We start from the raw sequence: 15,450 nt of genomic DNA on the forward strand, positions 1-15,450 counted from the left end.
TGAAGCCCAAGCCTCTAGTTCATCATGAACTATTAGTACATGCTGAATTAACTAGTCATATTACCTATTCTGATTTCAGTAGAAATATCTAGTTACTTGATTTTTTTCAACTCTTCGGGTAGAGTTTCTGTTCTTAGCTACTTGGTGTAGGGCAAGGTCAAAGAAGGAAATACTTGAGACTCTTTGAAGGTTGGAGAGTGGGACCTAGAACTTAAAAGAACATAGCCAGGACTGGAATCTAAGAGAAGACGGTAGAGAATAATGCTTTTTATTCTTAAAAACTATGGCTTTGGGCCTTGACATGAATACTATACAGTCCTTATAATGGGGGAATGCACTGCTATCTTCAAGCTTCCTAGGTGGGAATTTTGTGTTGCTCCGATTAAAACAAGAAATAGGTGGGTTTTGTTTCAGAGCAGGGTCAAAGTACTAGTCAACCAAATGGCCTTCAGAGTTGAGATTCAGTGAATGGGAACCTATTTACCACACGGGCACTTCTGATACCCTGTGTCAGCAGGCCACAACCTGGTTAGTGTCATGACTTTTTGAAAAGGAAGCAAAATGGGGACAACACAGAGTCCTTCCTTCACAGCTATATGCCCGACTGGCACATGCCCCCCACCCCCAAAACCCAAACCATGACTATTCTTTCACTTTCATCCATTTGACCAAAATCACAACAGGGTATCTGTGAAACAATATGGTGGAAGCAACTTCCTCTAAGATCATTGGTCTCCACCTGAACCACAAGCAAGGTGTCAACTGCCTTGCTTACATTCCACATCCAAGCAGAATAGGAGTCACCCACCCAACCATTTAGTTACTCAGAAGATCTCTTCATCCTTTTGATCCTGCAAGGGTCAGTGAGTCCCAAGAGGAGTCACATCTACAGCAGAATCCCTGTCCCCTCTCGTTGAAATTAAAACATCTTCCCAGGGTTCCAAATCTCATGTCTTCTCTTGTTTGCTCACATCCCGAGATTTTAGGGAAAGGCAGTAATGGCCAATCTGATGGAAAACTTATTTAAAGACCTGTGTTCCTATTTCTTCTGCCCAGATTTCTTATCTGTTCTTCATACTAAGAGTTTCAGACATTGTCCCCAGAAGGATCGTATGCCAGCCAGACTGAAAAATGGGAAGCTACTACAGATTTTCCATGATATTTCCATTTCTATGAAATTTCCATTGTCCTGGAGCTACATATAGTGACAGAACATGGAAAACAGAGACTTAGGAATGAAGAAGCAGAATTGTTAGGAATCTTAGCATAGGTTTCTAGGTCAGGAAACAAATGAGTCAGAAAAGGAACTTGCCTCTAAATTCCTCCTAGAGGAATTCTAGGTACAGGCTAAGCTAGCTTCTTTAACCAAAAATAAATATTTCAGGAGTGAATATTAAATGGTACTTTGTTCTTTTAGTACTTGGTTCTAAGAGAAACTAGCCAATTTATAGGCCTAGTTATGCAACATCAAGGTCTGTATTATCTAGCTCATATACTTGATCTGTATTATCTAGCTCATATATTTAGAATGCTTGCTACTACTCAGGCCATCGACAAAAGTTTATCCTGGAGGAATAGGCAGAAACCATGGTTAAGCTGCTTGGTTTAATTGTTTTAGCACTTGAAAAAGAAATGTACAGTAGTTTGAACACTCAGTCTTTACTAACCTCCACGGAGGTCAAAGATTTCATTCATACGTACAAAATTAGTTTACAAATTTTTTGGCAATTTCATCTTAGTAACCCGTTTTATCCTATTGCCATTGTCCCAACCATTGAAAAAGTTTACAATAATTTACATAGAAATATTTTCAAAGTGCTTAAGAATAGTGATTGTTCTCTGGGATATTTACAGATGGCCTATACAGTGTCTGTACAGATGGTGTACACCTATAGCACAAGGGTCATTGCTGGACTATGGCTTTCTAGGGAAAGTGCATATTTGGCCAGATGTGGCAATACTGTCTAGAAACTCAAGGTTAGATACTTGGTAACCATATCCAAAGCTGAAGTAGAATGTGGACAGGAATATTTACAAAAGTAATATAAAAATGGTCAAGTATACAAGCTTGATCCACGTAAAGACATCTTGATGTTCTTCCAGAATGGAGGAAGAAAGACTTCAGGTGCTGGCTCGGTTACCATTTCGAAGTGGAGGGTTATTGGTTTTAGACCTCAGAGGTCAAGACTCGTCTCTGAAGTCAAGCTAGGTCATCATCTGTGCTTACAACTGATATCTGTGGAAGAGAAAAAGTACAGGATGAGCTTGGTGACCATTCATTGGTAATGATAACTCCAGTCTCCCAAATGGACCTTGCTTTTGAGTTGGTCAACCAAAGACCAAAGAGACATGGAAGGGAAGTCAGATCTAAAGCAGTACTGAGTTGTGTCACTGAGGCATTTTCACTTGAATTCAATGGTATCTACTTGGGGGAGAGAGAAAATCGTGGAGCTGATGCTGCCATTCCACTGAATGATCTTAAATCCTGGGGAAAAGACACATGCAGGCCATGAATTTTTCAGACTGTTCCCTAAATGAAGGCCAAATACTCTAGTCGGGTTTCAACTGAAGAACAAGGGACTAACTCTCCTGCCGAAAGGAGGCGAGCTACAGTAGGCAGGATAGGCCACTTTCAAGCGTTTGGTAATGATGGCTAACGGAATCTTGCTCAATACACTGACTTGAAGCCAACTCCCCTGTATAGGAGGATATGCAAACTTTTAAGTGTCCAGGAGAAAGCTGACTTGACAGTCCAAGTAGGAGCCACTTGGTTCATCCTATTATTCACACATAGTTTCTATAACCAAAAATATCTCCAACAGTATAGTGATGACCTTAGGTTGACTTACTTGTCATTCTGCGACAGATGCTTATCTACTGGCTGACAATTCATCCCAACAGGCTAGACTGTCTAATCTCCAGAGGTAGTAGATTTATTTGGTGACTCTGTGATCCTAATGGCTCCTCCTAGCCCAAGAAGCCGTAGCTTGAATTAGCAGTCTCCTTTCCAGAAAGTCCTACTGCAAGCCAGAGTGTATCAAGACCCGAAGCTGACTTACTGCTGGGTACGTGTGTCCAACAGAAGCACTGTGTCTCCCAATGTCTATTGACAGGTCCTCTTCAGTAGTCTTCAAGTACACAGGATTGTCAAAGTTCATGCTTTTCATGTTCTTGTGCTGCCAATTTCGCCACATCAAGTAGCCACCTACTGCTGCCATTGCCAAGAGCACTGAGAAAAAGTGAGAAGGTGACTAAGCAAGGGTCTAGTCTCAAAACATACAAAATGAGGTCATGGTCAGGAATCCATGAGACTTGACATCAATAAATATTTCATGTTGTAGGAAGCCAGCATAACTAGGTGTTAAACTATAAATGGGCCAGAAGCTTAAAACAAGTTCAGACCTGTGGTCAAGTATTATTCTGTGGCCTGGTGCTAAGCTCAACAAAGTCCATTTGGACGAGTGTAGATAGAGTCCTGGGCCCCAGTGCAGGACAACTGAATGAAAATTTCAGAAGTTTCTGGAGAGCTTTTCAAATTGCCCCCACCCTCTCCCCCACCCCCAGCATATTAGTGAAGCTTGGACTCCAGTCTTCCAGGACAAAGTGGCCATTATAGCACAAGGCCTTAGAATTCCCATGCCCAGTAACTGCTCTAGAGGTTCTGTCCCCTGAGTTTGAGGATTCTTTCCTATTTTTAATTTACCCTCTGCAAGTCCTATAACTCCTCAAGAAAGCATTGAAGCATTTGCGTGTCTCTGTATGAAGCATTCTACACCGTTCTAAGGGGAAGAAAAGAGTGCTCTTTACCTAAAGGAATGTACTGAGTCAGACTGATCGCCCTGACCTAGAGTGTAGTCGGCACCTTTCATGTAATATGTGAGAGTTTATCACTGCCCCTCACAGTGCCAAGGATGCCACCAAAGAGCAAGGTCTGGACTCAACTCTGTGCCAGGCTAGGGAGGGAGAGAGCATAATCAGGGTCACGGACTCTGTGACCGTGGGAGCAGTGTCTCTAGATAGATTCGAAATGCCTATCTGCTGGGCATCTCACAAGTCTATCCAGATATGTGGGGAGGTACTTACAGAGAGGAAGGATGGCCCAGGCAGCAGAAGTGCCTCTCGGGGGGACAGTGGCCTCAGATACCGCTGTGGTCACATTGATCCCTACAGGAGAATGAAAGAAATCTATGTAGACGGATATGAATTCAGACTTAGAAACGGACCCATCCGGACAAGCACCTCCTGCCCCTGGCACCCATGACTGCGGATCAGTGCCTACTGCTTTGCCCACCAGGCACAGCCAGTCCAGAAGGATTGGAGAGTCACATGCTTGAACAGCTGTTTCTAGTAGAAACCTTCGTTAAGTCGGGTCAGATGAAGAATGTCAGACTTTCGGACTTTGGAGCTGAGGTTAGGTTACTAGCTAGGGGCAGAGCTAGTGGTTACAGGGCTGCATGAATTACTGAAGCAATAAATACAAAAAGTGTGGCTGTTAGTTGAGATTCACAGTGTGCAGTACTGGGCCTAGTACTTCCAGGAACTAGTCCACTAGTTGGTGAAATTTCTGTTGTGTGGATACCTTCTGTCTCACTGTTAAGTCACAGGAGTTGCAGAACATGAATTATAGAGACTGAGAACCTGGTTAAGGCCAAGGCTCCAAGGCGGCTAGCTGTTTCATCCAGAGAAACCACTCGACAGGTTATGTCAACCCCACGGCAAATAGACAGATCACTGCTGAGCTAAGTTGCGTGGTCAGAGCCGAAAAGAAGTCTTCACGCAAAACCAGAGACACACGAGATGTGGGACCGAACAGTGAGCATGTGGAATCTGACAATTCAAACAGGTGCACAGCGATGCCTACCCCTCCTGGCACCGTCCTGGAAGTTACCAGAAATGCTCTTGACAATTGAGTATCAGACAAATTAGTCTTACTGTCAGATGGTCTTAGCAATTACCTTCTCAGTAAACCGAGCTCATCCCTGCAGGGATGCTGCATTAAGCTAATAAAAACCTCACAGAGGAGCTCCTTGCCCACAACAGGGGTGTTTAATTGGCCACTCAATCAAAAGCTAAGAACGGAAGATGAAAATCAAGGTGGGTTTAAGTGTGAGTTTAGGATGGTGTCGCCCACGAGGGCCATAAGGTTTCCTGTACCCGTGGCTTCTCTCGCTCTGGAGGAGAACATTAAGACTTCAATGATCTGCAAGTTGGCCAGCTCAGGGCTGTTGCGGGACTAACCGGGATGCATCAGGCTGGTCCCGTTCACACCGTGGTCCCCTACCAACTCCCCAGTGCTGCAGTGAGTGAGAGGTAGTTGGGAGGGAATGATGCCAACAGCCCGGCTGGCAGTGACGGCAGGTGTGCTCTCAAGTCTATTCCAAGCATCGGTGAAAGCAGAATTCTTAACATCTGGGCTATTTTTTTTTTTTTTTTTTTATTCGTTAGTGCCTTACTCTCCTGCCCGTCGTTAGGCCCTGCTTGTGGCTGAAAAGTAAAAAGCCTTACTGTGGCACTCCCGGCCGTTCTCCTCCAGACTGTATCCGTTGGGACAGGAACAGGTGTACTTCGGAGAGTGATCGTTAATCTGTGGGGCAGGCAGGCACAGGTATTCACAGCCTCCGTTGGGCATGTCTTCTTCACACCAGTTTTTACCTGTTTGGAGATAAAAGTCCTTTAAAAGAGGGATTCTGGTGCCTACTGTACATAAATCCCTCTTCCAGAGGCCGGAGACACGAGTCTTTGTCCCCAGGGAGATGATGCTTGTCTCCTCTGTCCAACCTTCAAGTTCAGTACAATGAAGAAATACAGGAACAGGCAACATGCCCTCCGGATACCGCAGATCCAGAGAAATTTCTGGAAAGCGGCATCGGGATTATGCCTGGAACAGGGGTGTGGTGAGGAGGCAGGAGGCACCCATTAAGGACCCACAGCTTAGAGTGAAGACTCAGGGGAAGGAGAAGAGCATGTCCTCCTCGGTCTTCGCTTGGCCTTGCAGAACCCAGCCAAAGGGAGGCTGACGGGTTTCCTTTAGAAAGAACCAGTCAGGTAGTTCGAGCAGGAGCTGGTGTGACCAGATAGATGGGTTTGGGGATCTACACAGATGTGTCATCAGCGGGAGGTAGGGAAAGCTTGTGGCATCAAAGCTCCTTGGGAGGATAGTGCAAGAGTCTGCGTACAAGGGAATGAAGTCCAGGAGGTATGGAAGAGCCTGGAATAAAAGATTGCCTGCCGGGGATGGGGAGAGCTGAAGTTCTGAAAGCTCTTTCACTGGGAAGTCAGAAATGCAAACAAAACACCATGTTTGATGTGTTTGAGGTAGGGGACTGGACGGGAGAGTCCTGTTGAAGGGCAGGATGACATATTAAGGAGCTCCTGGTAGCCCGGCAGGTACTAGGCCGTGCTGCTGTCCCTACAGCGGCCTTATGGACGGAGGCTGTGCTTGTCCCCATTACCTGACGGCTGCACGAGTTCGTGATACACAATGATGTCTTGGGCATCATTAAGGTTGTTGACCAGAGTGGCCAGCTCTGACCCAGTGAATTTATTGGCACCGTAGACTGCTTCATTTTCTCCATCTATCCAGTAGACACGATCCTAAAACAGAACCCCCAGATTAGCGGGATTAACACAAGTCCGGATCTAAGGTCATCCTTACTGTCTGGCAATGTAATGGCGCAAACTTATTGCACATCAGTCTGGGAAGTTGGATGTCACTTGGAGATGCAAGTTCAGGCTTCTTCGAGTGAGCATCGACTTTATCCCATGTCTGAAGTGGAAGCAGTTTCTCGGGTCACGTTCCTCTGCCCATCCCTCCTTGTCCCACACCTGTCCTGTCCTGTTCTCCCCTGAGGCACCCTAGTAACCCAGAGGTAGATGCTTGGAGCTGACGCACACATCTCACCTCAAATATGGTCAGCGCGAGAGGGTGAGCTAGGAACTCCAGAGACTTGAGGACAATCCTGCGATCTTGGCCATTTAAGTCCACACTGGACAACATGTGCAACTTGGAGTCAAGCCAGTAGAGACGACTCTTTATAAGGTCTGTGGAGGAAAGGAATGGTCAGCGCACGGGACACCATCACCGCCCTGGCTTCCACTGAACATACCCAGGGAATCCAATATTCTATTCTCATGGTTCCTTCTCCAGCATGGGTTCCTAAAGCGGTGCGGGAAGTGGTTCCACAAACCTTGTGAGGCAGCATGCGGGGTCTGGACCCACACTTCTTCTAGGGGATTAAAGGAGCACCTGAGATTCTCCAAGGAGCTGACTTAAGAAATGGTGCTCACGTTAGAGAAGTGTTAAGAGAGGTGAGTGTGCTGTTCTTCCCGATGGATGAGAGTTCTTAAGACCCAAGACCTGTTGAATTTATGTCCCGTATTAGGCCCAAGTGGACAGAAAAGCTAGTAATGATAGAGCGTCTAATTTGTGAAAGCCCGAGCATTCGATCTGCACTGCTCAGGTCCTCTCATTCCAAATTCCTGCTATCGAGGAACCCCGGGAGCTGTCACCGGCTGTAGTCCAGAGTAGACTATGGAGGGAAGCAAAAGCGTGGAGACCGTGGGCCAAGGTGGTGGCCACCTTGGTGGTGGCCAAGGAAGGAAGGACAGACTTACCGAGTGTAATTCCATTAGGCCACTGGATGTCCACTGTCACCAGGGGCCGCCTATCAAATCCATTCATTCCTGCTTTTTCTATTTTAGCTGGTTCTCCCCAGTCTGACCAGTACACAAAGCTAGGAAGAATTAAATGAGAAAGAAGCCTCAGTGGTTTAGAAGGAATAAATTTGTAGTTTGAGATACATATTTATTTATTTATTTATTTTTTATAAATTTTATTTATTTGACATACAGAGACCACAAATAGGCAGAGAGGCAGGCAGAGAGAGAGAGAGAGGAGGAAGCAGGCTCCCTGCTGAGCAGAGAGCCCGATGTGGGACTCGATCCCAGAACCCTGAGATCATGACCCGAGCTGAAGGCAGAGGCTTAACCCACTGAGCCACCCAGGTGCCCTGAGATACATATTTAAACGACGACAGGAAAGCTCTGGAGACCGACAGTAACAGGTAACGGTCTAAATTATATTCCAGATAAACAAAAGGTAACACGAAGAATCCACAAGCTCATTATGAACACTATTAATCTATGGAAGTGTGAGAATTATATTTCAGCCTCAAGTCACAGGTTATATATTTCCTTTCTAAAAGGCAAATTCTTTCAGAGGACTGAAAGTTGACTATATGTTAAGCCTTATCGAGGGGCTTGGCTGACTGTTCTCGCGAGGATTCTGGGGGTCAGGTGTCATTGCTAGAGCCTCCGTCAACTTCCTAAGCTGCTTTTCTATAGCCTTTAGCACCCACATAGGGGAGCCTCTTGGTGAAATGTTGCTAGAGAGATCCATTTACTTCAACTGGACTTTCAGACGACTTGGACATTTAGATGAAAGCGTTGAGGTAATAGAGCTACTAAAATCCTCACAACGCGTGCTAGTCCTTAGGTTTGGCAAAGCATTTGGACAAACATTAAAAATCACTTGCAGAGAAGCTAGTGGCCATAAGGGTTCAGACACCGCTTCTGCGTGTATGTCAAGTCAGACGTGTTTCCTTAATGTCAGTCAGTGCTCATCCTGCCGGGGGTCTGGAAGAGAGTGGACTTACTTGACCGTGACAGCGCTGACATATTGAACTGGGTAATTCTTTGTTGTGGGGAGCTGTAAGTCTTGGGGTTTCAGTACTATTTCAGCCAGGAGGAACAGCAACCGAAAGGCTATAAAAAACAGACTACACACCCAGACAGTGGGTCTAGAGCAAGGGAGGCGGGCTCCCGCAAGTCCGAGTTAAACAGGAACTTCCTCTTGGTTCCATCCAGGGTAGCTACTGAAATAGTCTTAGAAGCCACATCAGTCCAGTAGATGGTTTTGTACACCCAATCAACAGCGATGGCTGCAGGATTATAGACATTGTCGATCATTTTAACATGTCTGCCAACCTTGTCATCAATGGAGGCACTGAAACAGAACAGGTCACAGGACATTTAAGAGTTCGACACCATTGGAGCCTGGAGAATGGACTTGCTGTTTACAAAATGGTCAACAACTTTGTGCAGAAGAAACTCGAGTCACACCATAGCTCACCCCTCACACCATTTAATGATGCTTCTTACTGATACTAAATAACAGTGTTCATTATTGAGTTGCTGGGAGGTACTCGATAAGCAGGACTGACACATTGCTAAGTGAGATGTCCTTTCTTATGCTCCTACAGCCACGGACACCTTGTACTCCATACACCATTGTTAGTCTCTAATGAGGAACTGAGAGTAAGTTAATAGTTGAGGAATCAATCAGTGTCCAGATTTAAGAGTCCCAGCTAATTAGATGCTAGCGTGGAGCTAGAAATTCCTCCAAGCCTTCACAAAGACCAAGGCTTAGGCTGAGACGCTAAGCAGAGAACTGAAGTTACCTGAAGATGGCCTTCTGACTTAGATCAGCCCAGAACAGTTTCTGAGCAGCAATGTCTGCATCAAGCGCTACAGTGTTTCTTAGCTGTTCCACTAGTTGGATATATTCCTTCCTCTCCAAGCCAATCTTCCGGATGTCTCTTCGATTCGTAAAGATCAGACTTGGCTCTTTGCCTGCAAGACAGGAGTCAGGTTTGTTTAGTGTCACTGTAAGAAGGCAAGGTCCTTCTAAGTCAGGAGGAAGCACTTAAAAAGGAAAGGCACGGCCCAACACCTGAGGAGATGGCTAGCTGCAGTGTGAGATGGCTAGCCCGGGGCACTGTAAGCACCTCCCACTGTTCAAGAAGGCAGTCCTGGGGTCACAGCACTCAAAAGTAGGGTGGCTGATCAGCCGGGAACAGTCTCTGAGCAGCTGTTGCCTAAGTTTCTTCCTGGGATTGCATTCAAGTTTTGGAAGCAGGAAGCAAGTGAACCTGGTAGACATTCATGGTATCATACGCAAAAGAAACTGACCAAGGCAGGTGTCTCGGGAAATGCTTTTTTTGTGATACTGCACTGGGAGGTAAGTAGCACTGATCTCAAGAACAGACAGTCCCAGACTTGGGATGATTCGATTTAGGATTTTTCAACTTTATGATGGTACAAAAGCAGTTTGCGTTCGTAAGAAGCACACTTTGAATTCAGAGTTGGGATCTTTGCTCAGGCCAGGGATACGTGCTACCATCCTCTCTTGTGATCTTCTCTCATGATGCTGGGCGGTAGCAGAGAGCCGAAACTCCCTGCAGCCCCCACGATCACGGAGACGTGAGTCCCGATGCGCTGACACGCATCGGTACCCATACAGCCGTTCCGCTTCTCCCTTTCAGTGTGGTACTCGGTAAGTGACATGAGACATTCCATACTTCCTGGGCTTTGTGTTAGATGACATTGCCCAGCTAGAAGCTGATGTAAGAGTTCTGAGTGTATTGACTAAACCGTGGTATTTGGTAGGTTGGGTATATTGAATACATTTTTGACTTGGGATATTTTCAACTTACCATGGGTTTATTGGGTTCTGACCCCATCCGAAGTCAGGGGGAGCTGTACTATTTTAATTCTGTAATTGAGCTGACTCTTGGGGTCAGTGACCGTATGCTTCGTAAGTGCTTACTCCTAAAGGGACCAGAGCAACACCAGTCCAAGTCCACTTACCTACTGCCTTGCACACACCAGTGGCAAGGTCCATCTGATAGCCCCGACTACATTCACACTTGTAACCGCCTTTTAAGTTGATGCAAATCTGGCTGCAGATTCCCGGGTTTTGGCATTCATCAATATCTAGGAGGGAAATTAGGATTAGTCTTTTGTGCCTAGATGACCTACAGCAAGATACCGTCTTTTCCAGGCTTCTCCCCCAACGCCCCCCACCCAGGGCTGAGGCTCCCTTCCGGACTCACCTCCGCAGATTTTCTTATCTATCAGTTCAAACCCAGCAGCGCAATCACATTCGTAGCCTATCACGAGGTCTTTGCAGATGTGAGAACAGCCGCCATTATTAACCAAGCATTCGTTTACATCTGGGAGAAAAAGGGACCAGAGTTACCCCGTACCATATTTTAAATCGATTTTTGCCCCTGTTAACATTTAAACTCTGGGCTTTTTGCAATAACTTATCTAGATAGTCCGGTCAAACCCGTGACTTTCCTAAGGTCTAACAATTTGCTTTTAAGATACGCATCTGGGAGTGTTTGAGGGGGAGAGTAAACCCGGTCTGCTTGGCAGGTTACCAGCTGGCTGAGTCGTAGGAGTCCAGTGTCCTACAGCTGATCAGTTATCTTTAAGGAGGTGACGCTACGAAGGGAGCTTGTGACTGCTTCAACTTTGAAGGCATAACAGCGCCACTCTGAAGCCCAACCACGGAACTCGGTTCCTTAGAAGGGGTGTGCCAGGCCCTGCGCGAGGTCCGCACGGCATTAGCTAGGGGCGATGCGGTGAACCTTCCCCGCTGGGTGCCCAGGCAAGCCCTCCACTTACGACATTCTTTCAGGGGTTCGTCACTCCAGTCCCTGCAGTCCTGCTCCTGGTTACATACTTGACTGATATCTATGCACTCCCCACTTCTGCACTTGAACTTGCCGGGGCCCAAGCACTGATTGACTACAACGAGAAACACAGAAGCGAAGAGTCCGTTGGTGGGGCTGCCCCAGCAGTCCTCTGACTCCCCCCCGCCCCCCTGCCCCAGGAGGAGCCCCTCACCGTTTTTGCAGTTGACCTCGTCCGAGCCGTCTACGCAGTCCCGGATGCCGTTGCACTGCCGGCTGCCGTGGATGCAGCTCCCGTCCTCGCACTCGAACTGGTCCGGGCGGCAGGTGCGCGAAGCTGCGGTGGGTGCGGGGGGGGGGGGAGGAAGCAGGAGGGTCAGCCGCACGGTCCCGGCGGACCCCCCGCAGCAGGCACGGAGCGGACCGCTGAGAAGACTACTTACGACAGTTGACCTCGTCACTGCCGTCTTTGCAGTCGGGGTCCCCGTCGCAGCGCCACTTCTTGTGGATGCACTCGCCGGAGCCGCACTGGGTCTCGCTGGCCGGGCACTTGGCGTGCATCACGGGCTGGCGGCCGCACTGCTCCAGCGACTCGTCGGACTGGTCGGAGCAGTCGGCGTCGTCGTCGCACAGCCAGCTGCGGGGGATGCAGGCCGAGGTGCCGCACCGGAACTCGTGCGCGCCGCACGTCGGGGGCGCGCACGCCTGCTCGTCGCTGCCGTCGCTGCAGTCGTCCTGGCCGTTGCAGACGAAATTCCTGGAGATGCAGCGGCCGCTGGAGCAGGTGAACTCGTCGGGGCTGCACGTGATGTTGCCTGCAGCGCGGAGAGGGCAGAGCCCGCTGAGCGCGCGGGACTGGTCCCGGCTTCCCGAGCCTCGCCGCACGGCGCAGTGCGCGGGGTCTCATCACGCCCCCTGGCCGGCCCTCCCAGCTTCACTTAAAAGCTAAGGTGGCATCCGAGTTCCTGGGGTACTCGCGTGCAGTCTCGGTATGCACAAGATGCAGGGGCTCTCAAGTAAGAAGGGGAAGAAAGGACCAAGAGAACAGCTGAAGGCTTAGAAGTTCATTTGAAGTGAGAACCACAACAGATTCCTAAAGGGATAGCGATTGGCCATGGCAATGGCAAAGACCGAGCGACCTCTAAATGGACAGACAGCTCGTCCGTCCAGGTTATCCGCTGAGAACACCACGTATGGGGCATGCAGGCAAGTGTGGACTCATTAGAAGCATTAGGATACGATTAACGCACACCAGCCATTGTGTTCTGCTACCATACGTGGTTCCTTCTCTGTTGGTCCCTCAAACCAGGATCAGGAATAACAGATCTTAAATATTTTCAAGTGTTAGAAAGTCACTGCTTGGGCTGGAATCTATCTCTGTCCTCACCGCCCAATCCGCTAAATGATGATAAACCAGGCCGACTAGCCAGTTTGTACTTGGACTCAAATTCCTGCCGAATGAATCAAGGTCACAATTTGCTGGTAATTCGGGGAGAGACCACGACTCTCTTGGGAAGCAAAGTCTAGTTTTAGGAGGGAGATACTTGGCAGCTCTGGGGCTTACCAATACATGAAGCTCAATTCTGGGATTGAACCGAAACTCATTGGACTAGGTGCAGTGGTACTGACGTCGGAAGTCGACTTCTCCACACGAGACTGGTGTTTGGAGTACAAGCATGGTCAGCTCACTAGTACTCTGCGGCCGTGGGAGGCCTGTGCTTGTCAGCCCTGGGAGCTGTCGCTCTGGGAGCCCTATAAAAGGGCGGTAGCTTGAAAGAGTGCTCACAGCAATGTTTGTTCAACCCAGATAATTCCCAGGGCCTTGCCTGGAACGCACGGCACTTTATTACACATTTCCCAGGAACAGAAACATGAAAGCCTGTGAAACAGAGCTCGTATTTACAGGCAGGAACTATAAGAAGAGACAAATCAAGGACCATCGGCTGGGCAGGGTTTTCTCTGGGTCTCCGCTGGCAAGATGAGAGCTAACGCTTCTGGGCCAGGTAAACCTTTGGAAAGGCTCAAAGAGAATCTAGCTTGGAGGCAAGCCCAAGTTCCTCGTAGGCTACTCAGGTCATGTATTCCAAGAAGCAGACCCACTTGAGACCTCGGCGTGAGCTTGTGGCCCTAGTCCCCTTCCGGCTGTGCTGAGCCCACGTGAGGAAGGCCCGGGTCCCCCTGTCCTAATAGACACAGACGCCACACCGCTGTGGCTTCACTGACCTATTCTGGGTGGCAGTGCCCTGAACGACTTACCGTCTCCCGTCTATCTGCCTAGGAGGAACACCAGAGCAAGCAGTGGCCAGTCACCGGGGGACTCCTGCCAGAGTTTTAGGGCAGTAACGAAGGCCAAGCAGCTGAGCGCACAGCGAAGTCACTGAAAAGCGAGTCACCGGAACCGCATCTTCACACTCGAGGGAGCGTCTCCCCCTGCCCACCCTTCTCTTTGAGCAAAAGGGTCTCGGGGATAAGCCACTCGACAGCAGTCTTCTTACCACAGTTCTCTTCATCTTCGCCACTGTCACAATCATTTTCACCATCACACCGCCAGGACACGGGGACACACTGAGTGGACCGGGCGCCACAGCTGATTTCATTTATGCGGCATGTTCTCATATCTGTTGATGATATACAGTCTCAAAAGAGCCTCCCCCACGCCTCCGTGCCACACAGCTGGTCCCGCGCTGCCTGCCCGGGCTCACACCTGTCCCTCGGTGGCCTGGCGAAGGGGTGAGATGCGACCTACTAGTGGAAGCCACGCCAGCCGGTGTCGCCCGGTGGGACCCCGGAGAGCCTCAACCGCGTTCCTCCTCAAGGTTCCGTGGCGTGCTCAGCTCTGGCTTCCGTTTTATTTGGCACAGTTAGGTTTATTGGCCGGCCTGCTCCTTGACCTTTTTTTGTTTGTTTGTGATCTGTCAGATACCACATAAGGTCACCTAATGGCCACTTCCCAAAAGGCTAGATGACCTAACACCTGGGGAGCCTCCTGACTGGATTCCTTTAAAGGTTCTTCATGACCTACAGGAGCTTTGCCAAAACAGGGACCTCCTCCTAGTTCCTGACCTCACTGGGTCACCCTCAGCTAAAACTCAGGGCCGTGTTTCTGGGCAACCACGCTTTCCTGGAGGGGATCTGACCTGCCGTGACCAATGTTCTTATCGCTCCCCTGACTCCTTTGCCTCGAAAACTGAAATTGATGCATTTATCTTCTTTTCTGCTCCACTGAGTTTTGTCACCCTTATTCCATACCTAAACCTGGTTCCCAGGAGATGGGCACTTTTCGTGTTTCAACAGCTTTCGACTGCTTCGAAATGAATTCCAAGACTTTCTTCACCATGACATTCAAAGGATCCTAATTTACCTGTCCCAAATCCTCATCCCCTGTGATGTCACAGACCTTTTCCTGGCTATCTGCCTAAGAACACAGATACACAGTGTCATACCTATGACATTTTTCTTATTTAAGAATAAGCTGTAAGCTTTACCCTACTTTGATAACCTGAGGTAAGAGGTTTGTTAAAAAATCACGATGTCACCCTATTTCTAGCCACCTTACCCCTTCAGTAATGGACTATATATATATATATGTCTCTGTGTGTGTGTGTATAAACATATATGTGTGCATACATATGTGTGTACATATATATGTACATATATACACATGCATATATGTATGTGTATGATGTACAGCTTATGTTATATATAGCATATAATGTTATATGTTATATGTGTATGTACAACATATATGTTATAACATATATGTAATATATAACGCACATATGTTAATATAACATATACTGTTATATGTTATATATAACATAAGCTATACATCTAAAAGCTTATCCTGGGCCCAAAGTGGGGAACCTCCTACCTCAACTTAGCTTCCAGGACCAGAGTACCATCTGCTTGGAGTCATGATTACCAAATATTTGAAATCTATGCACCTAGTCAAGGAGTTCTTAATCAAATCGGC

The 15,450-nt window shown here is 48.0% G+C and overlaps 1 protein-coding gene across 2 annotated transcripts in view; it reads right to left on the minus strand.

Annotated features, from left to right (window-relative positions):
* Window positions 1-1,586: 1,586 nt before the first annotated feature.
* The window catches only part of VLDLR (very low density lipoprotein receptor), a 30,139-nt gene continuing 16,275 nt past the window's right edge, over window positions 1,587-15,450 (minus strand). Inside the window, exons 5-19 of one of the 2 annotated variants that reach the window (XM_045065037.1) lie at window positions 13,973-14,095; window positions 11,921-12,292; window positions 11,692-11,814; window positions 11,470-11,592; window positions 10,893-11,012; window positions 10,648-10,773; window positions 9,459-9,630; window positions 8,786-9,004; window positions 7,615-7,733; window positions 6,902-7,041; window positions 6,453-6,594; window positions 5,506-5,652; window positions 4,084-4,164; window positions 3,060-3,229; window positions 1,587-2,236 (exon numbers count right to left, since the gene is read on the minus strand). In XM_045065037.1, the coding sequence (XP_044920972.1) occupies window positions 2,201-2,236; window positions 3,060-3,229; window positions 4,084-4,164; window positions 5,506-5,652; window positions 6,453-6,594; window positions 6,902-7,041; window positions 7,615-7,733; window positions 8,786-9,004; window positions 9,459-9,630; window positions 10,648-10,773; window positions 10,893-11,012; window positions 11,470-11,592; window positions 11,692-11,814; window positions 11,921-12,292; window positions 13,973-14,095 (2,213 nt within the window). In that variant the 3' untranslated portion in view covers window positions 1,587-2,200. The remainder of the gene's footprint in view (window positions 2,237-3,059; window positions 3,230-4,083; window positions 4,165-5,505; window positions 5,653-6,452; window positions 6,595-6,901; window positions 7,042-7,614; window positions 7,734-8,785; window positions 9,005-9,458; window positions 9,631-10,647; window positions 10,774-10,892; window positions 11,013-11,469; window positions 11,593-11,691; window positions 11,815-11,920; window positions 12,293-13,972; window positions 14,096-15,450) is intronic. The other variant, XM_045065038.1, reaches the window with a different exon arrangement.

This window comes from Mustela putorius, unplaced genomic scaffold (assembly GCF_011764305.1).
Source record: "Mustela putorius furo isolate JIRA1106 unplaced genomic scaffold, ASM1176430v1.1 tig00003854_pilon_pilon_pilon, whole genome shotgun sequence".
In the NCBI taxonomy this organism is placed as follows: Eukaryota; Metazoa; Chordata; class Mammalia; order Carnivora; family Mustelidae; genus Mustela; species Mustela putorius.